Raw genomic sequence first — 5,685 nt, 5'->3', positions numbered from 1 at the left:
CTTTTCTCATGCTCTCCCTTTCCAGAAGCCGTCTAGTTAGCAGTCAAGTACTTTAGGCACTACAGAGCTCTGGTGGTATAGTGGGTAAGACATTTGACTGCTAACCAGAAGGTTGGTGGATCAAACACACCAGCTGCTCCTCAGGAGGAAGATGAGACAATCTACTTCCTTAAAGATGTACAGCCTTGGAAACCCAATGGCAGTCACTATGTATTAGAATCAACTCAATGGTAGTGGCATACCACTTGGCAACCAGAATCCCAGTGTAGGTCTCACTCCAAGTTTAATCAGAGTAATAGGGGATAGAGAATGAAAAATGAAATTCAGAATTATGTCTAGAACCACATTTTCTGGGATATTCGGAACCTTCTTAGTTCTCTTAATGAGCTTGTTAACAAGCATAAGGGAGAAACAGGCAGAGACAAAAAGAGAGAGACACCAAGTGAGCGATTGATTGGATTTTTCACCTATGCCCCTACCTACTCTCTGATGTGGGTTTTAATGAGCAGTGAAATGCTGAAATTCCAAACAGCAGACAAAAAGAGGAGGAAGAGAAGCAGAGAACACCAGCAATCCATGTCTGGGGTCAGGGACTTCTGAATAACCACATTAACTAAGTAGTAGACCAGGAAGTGTGTGCCCTCTCTCATTAATTTCCAAGAAAACTGATTCAAAACCACACAACACCAATTCAAAACAAAACCTTGAAGGAGCAGCAAAGGTGGAGAGTGGCTGGTCATTGTAGTCTGATATTTTCTTTTCTTCACACATTTAAAATAGATCGTAGAGTGAGTTGACATAAACATTATACAAAAGCACAGTCTTTGCAGATAAACATGCAAATAAATTGTATGGGGCGGGGAGGGGGGCGCTTGCTTGCTCTAAGTCTTTTTTCCAAAAGGCTCTTTCAAGGCTTTCTTTCTCTAATTCTGGAGTACTTCTTCCTGAACTTAAGATGTTACTTTGATCAGGATGAACATATTCCAAATTTGAGAAGAAAATCATTGCTTTCACTGATGTCCCTAATACATTCATTGAATACCCCAGATCATTTCTTCCATTTCAGTCAAAGTTTGGAAGAAGCTGTTCGTAATTAAAAGTGCTTTTTGTATGTTCTGATTTACTTTCTGTTAAGCCTACATAAAAACAAATTCCTCTGCCATGTTGTCAGGGCCATGCATGTAGGTGGCACTCAATATTTGCTGACTATGGTGCTAAAGCCATGCTACTTCATCAGTTGGACCCAGATGCAATTTCTCAAAGGAAATAAACAGTAATAGTATATCTTCATGTAGATTGGAGAGAGGTGCCATGTTGAATGGGTAACACTACTGCACGTTTGATGGGAAAAGGCAAACTAAACTTAGAACTACTCTTAAAATTGCCTTCATTACACCCAAGGCAGATACAATAAAACTACTGCCATGAATGTCTATCATCATTTCATGTTCAGGGCAAAATACATAATTTATAATGGCTGATTTGCTCCCAATGAGATTTTATTGGACTGACATTTACCACTGTAATAAATCTACATAAGGTAAGCTTAAATGCTTAATATCAAACCTAGGTTTTTAGAAATGGATATTCCAAGGCCAATGTGAACTAAACTAATTTATTTTCTCATGATCTTGCCTATCAGGTCAGAAAAAATAAATATAAAACCACTCAAATGGAACTAAATGAAATAAATATAAGAAGAAAATTTTTAAAAGATCAATAAAAACAGAAAAATATACACCTAATACCAGGAATACATATTAGGGGAAACACTATATAAATGAAAGAATGATGGTATGAAAAACAAAACACTGTTGTTCCAATCATTTAAAACAATTCAATAACTGTTGTCTGTAAACTGGCTTGGCTTTCTGGGGAAAAACATAACGTTGATGGCTAGCCTTCATTTTGATAGATCATTTGAGCCATTCCACATTCTTGTTTCGTGATGGCGTATGCCTCCTCATACCCTGAATGGGCCACTTAAGCCAGCTCTCCTGCCTCTGGTCTCCCTTGGCATCGGGGTAGAGTCCAGCCCCACTGACCTGCACTGCTTGGGAGATACTCTCAAGGAGTATACATCATGGTAGGGGAATATACACCTCTCGCCATTTCAATCTGTCTAAACCCAGACTCTGGGTATCAGGCTATGCTCTTTAAAGGTATTCCAATACCATTTACTACAGAGAAACGCCATGTCATGCAAGCCCGAGCTGTAAGATAACCAAAGGCAGAAGCTATGCATCTGTAGGATTGAAGAACAAAGCCTACTATGTGATTTAAAGCTCCCTAGTGAGAAATAAAGATCCTGTGTGTGTGTGTGTGTGTGTGTGTAATATATATGCACATCTCCTGTGCGTAGATACACACCTATATGACTACGTACAGCATCAGCTTGATTCGGTCCATCACTATTTACAAGGCAGAACAAATGAATGAATCATCTCATTTCTATTCTTTTTCAGGAAACACACATGAACCCCAAAATATGTTTCTTTGGATTTAGATGGAGAGAAGACGTTACAATTTAGATGGACACATACTTGACTAGCTAGGGCTTACTGAAAGCTAATTACCATTCTCCCTTCAATAATGCCTAACAGACCATTCGCATATATCCGCCCCCAATTCCTTCCCCAAAACACAGATATGTACATACGATTATGGAAATGTTGTATTATTGACTATTATGTACTAATTTATGTTATATGATTACAATAAAACTCTTTAGTGATACTTGCCTACTTCTTTGAAATAGAAGGGTATGCATTAAGAAAAAAATCTAAGATACTCATTGTAGAAAGTTAATATCACAATAGCAACATAGCATTTGGGGAAACAGTAAAGAGTCAGCAGCGATGTTTTTCCTCCGAGGTACCCATGGAGCTTTCTTCAAGGGTAACTGAAAGGGACCCCCTCTCGAGCTCCTAGCTTGGCCATCAGCCCAGGAAGCACCTAACATGGGGACCCTGGTCCGTGGCTGGGCCTATTGCCCTGCATCTCCAGCGGAATATCCGGTAGCATACACACCTGCTTTCCTTGGCTGCTTTCTCAAGTGGCAACGGGGAGGAATTCTGAGAAATTACTAGAATCTGAGGGAAATGCAGTACAATTTGGGGAAAACAGAATGAATGGAGAAGACTAAGTGTTTTGGTCTCCCAGAACATTGAACAGGTCTGCAAATACCAGAAAACATCACTTATTACCATGAAAGAGAGGGTCCCAATATGTGTGAGTTGATATTTCCAAAGAAATAAAGCGTATGTAAGAAAAGGTCATATCACATCACAGAATGACTTGACTTCAACAATTAGAAAGAAAACTGACTTCCTTTTTGATCTGTTTCCTGTTTAGGTTCACCATTATGGTCTCCCCTTAAGCAATGGTTAAAAATAAAGCACTACATGGAATTCCTTTACCCACCTGGAGAGATATCACAAAGTTAAAATTCCAGTGAAGCTCAGTGTTATCAGTGGGAGAGCAGGGAAGTGAAAGCCTGTCAGGATGAATTCTTGAATCAGGAAACTGCTTCACTGTCTTGGGACAAGACCGGTTCTTAAGAGTAGAGATAACATGCTATTTCAGGATCAGCGTGTGGGTGAGTAAACTTTCTGTGGGAAAAAAGTAATAAAATCCAAAGGACAGCCATAAATCTCTCTAGATCACCATGGAGATGACATTTGGGCTGTTGCTCAGATGGTGTCAACAATATTAGCTATGGTTCACTATTTGGGATATTTTCCTGTTCAACTTTCTTTCGGATAAGCTGGGAAGGCAGGATTGTACAGTGTGACTACAGTGCGCATCCTCCTCAGGATTCGGCGAGGGCACTTTATTAAAAATAAACAAATAACTCACAAGAACACAATGCTACCAACATGCAGGAATATACTATTTATTTTGCAGTCACTTACTGTAAGTGCTGTCCTCGTCTTTGGTGCCATCAATGGTTCCATCGGCCTGTAGTTGTAAGTGGTAGCCTTGTCGGCTGTACAGTTTGGTAACTATACCCTTGAGCTGAGGCTCTGCAAAGACAACAATGGCTTGGATCAATTGGAACGTTGTGCACATGCAGCTGAAAAGTCTCAGAATTCAACATTACAATTTCTTTTACTGATTTTACTGGAAAAAGGGCAAACTACTACTGTTTTACAGAGCCTTCTGGAAGAAAGAAAACAAAGTCGTAAGTTTCAGAATCAATCTCCACACGGAAGACATCCTGGCTTTCTACCTCCCATTCTTGGTAAAGTAGAAAGCTTCTGTCAGCGGCTGCTTGCCTGGTTCTAGGGCTTCTGAAGCTCACTGAGCATTCGAACAGGGCGGCATATTCTGCCTTTTAACAACGTGCCACTTTTCATGAGGAAGGAAAAGGAGACATACAAAGAGAATTCTGAGTTGTTTGCCAACTGGAGACCAAAAACCCACTACCCAAGATTTCCTTCAGAACTATGGCAATTTGAATAGCCTCCTCCATCCTTCGCCTGGAACCCCCTCAAAGGAAATTAACCCTTGCATACAAAAAAGGGAGGGAAGCAAATGCAAAACCACAACCGGAGCGTATCATACTCATTATCCTTATGGAAAATGGGGGCATACAGAGCAGAGTTGTTTGTGGGTGGGAAGGAAAGCTAATTAGTTCATATTACCTTCAAATCTACTACCAGGAATCAGATTACCCCTAATATGTGTTAATTAATATGATTTTCAATTATGAACAGCCATCAATTAATAAATGACCTAACTTACCAATACCAGCCATGTTTTCCAAAATTGGCTTGCACCTGTGCTGAACTAATACTTATGTGATTATTTGGGTCACATTATCACGCTTTTCAAGCACTTAAGCCATTTTAAAACAAGCCTAATTCATAGTTAATGCATTAAAAACTTTGTGCAAACAGAAAAGCCATGTCTGCATTTCAGTCCAGGGTGTGTAGAACACACACAATGAGAAATGACAGATGGCTCCACGAAGAAGTCTGATGCTCTGTAATATTATTTATGTGGTGAAAGGCTAGAAGACAGTGGAAACTATTTGTTTGGTTCAGAGTGGGCAAACAAGCTGCATACTCTCAGAAAGGTCTACCTTGATGTAACCAGCCACCTAGAGCTGTGTGACTGTCCCCTGACATCGGAATATCACTTAACAGGTTCAAAGGATCTCGTCAGTTCTGTAATTCAGTAGCAAGTAACCACAGTTCTACTCGCCTGACCAGATCACTAAAGCTCTTCCACGACAAGGTTCCAGGAATCCCCGCTCTCCCCCACCCACCGGAGAGAACAATTCAAAGCTGCATCACAAGTCTGTCCCGATGAGCTTCTAAGTGATCAAAAGAACGGGATGCCCAGACAGCAGCAGCCCTCGTTCCCTGGGGATGGCCGCTGGAGGGGAAGGGTCAGACAGGCAAGCTGGGGGAGGCAAGGGAGGGATTCCCTAGGCTCTCCAGGGGGTAGTGGCGTCTGCCTAGCTCCCCGTTTGCAATTTCCAAGCCACACACGCGACAGCCATGTCTGGGTCCCGCCTGCCCAGCACACATGTGGCATGCTTGAAGCCAGGGGCGCCTCCCGGGCAGGGGATGCCCGGCTCTGCGTCTGTCCCACGACAGTTGCAATGCAGTAAGTCCGGGCAAAAGCAATCGCCTACCCACGCACGCACACCGGCTAGGTGGCCTCACCCACACCAGA

General features: G+C 41.8%; 1 protein-coding gene across 1 annotated transcript in view; it reads right to left on the bottom strand.

The window, feature by feature from the left end:
• FGF13 (fibroblast growth factor 13) overlaps positions 1-5,685 on the bottom strand; it is a 241,794-nt gene that overhangs the window by 79,295 nt on the left and 156,814 nt on the right. Inside the window, exon 2 of the mRNA XM_007951718.2 lies at positions 3,915-4,025. Coding sequence (XP_007949909.1) covers positions 3,915-4,025 — 111 coding nt within the window. The remainder of the gene's footprint in view (positions 1-3,914; positions 4,026-5,685) is intronic.

This window comes from Orycteropus afer, unplaced genomic scaffold (assembly GCF_000298275.1).
Source record: "Orycteropus afer afer isolate SDZICR_OR568_19922 unplaced genomic scaffold, OryAfe1.0 scaffold00310, whole genome shotgun sequence".
Taxonomy (NCBI): Eukaryota; Metazoa; Chordata; class Mammalia; order Tubulidentata; family Orycteropodidae; genus Orycteropus; species Orycteropus afer.
The sequence above is the reverse complement of the archived record's forward strand: the minus strand, read 5'-3'. Positions and strand labels throughout refer to the sequence as shown.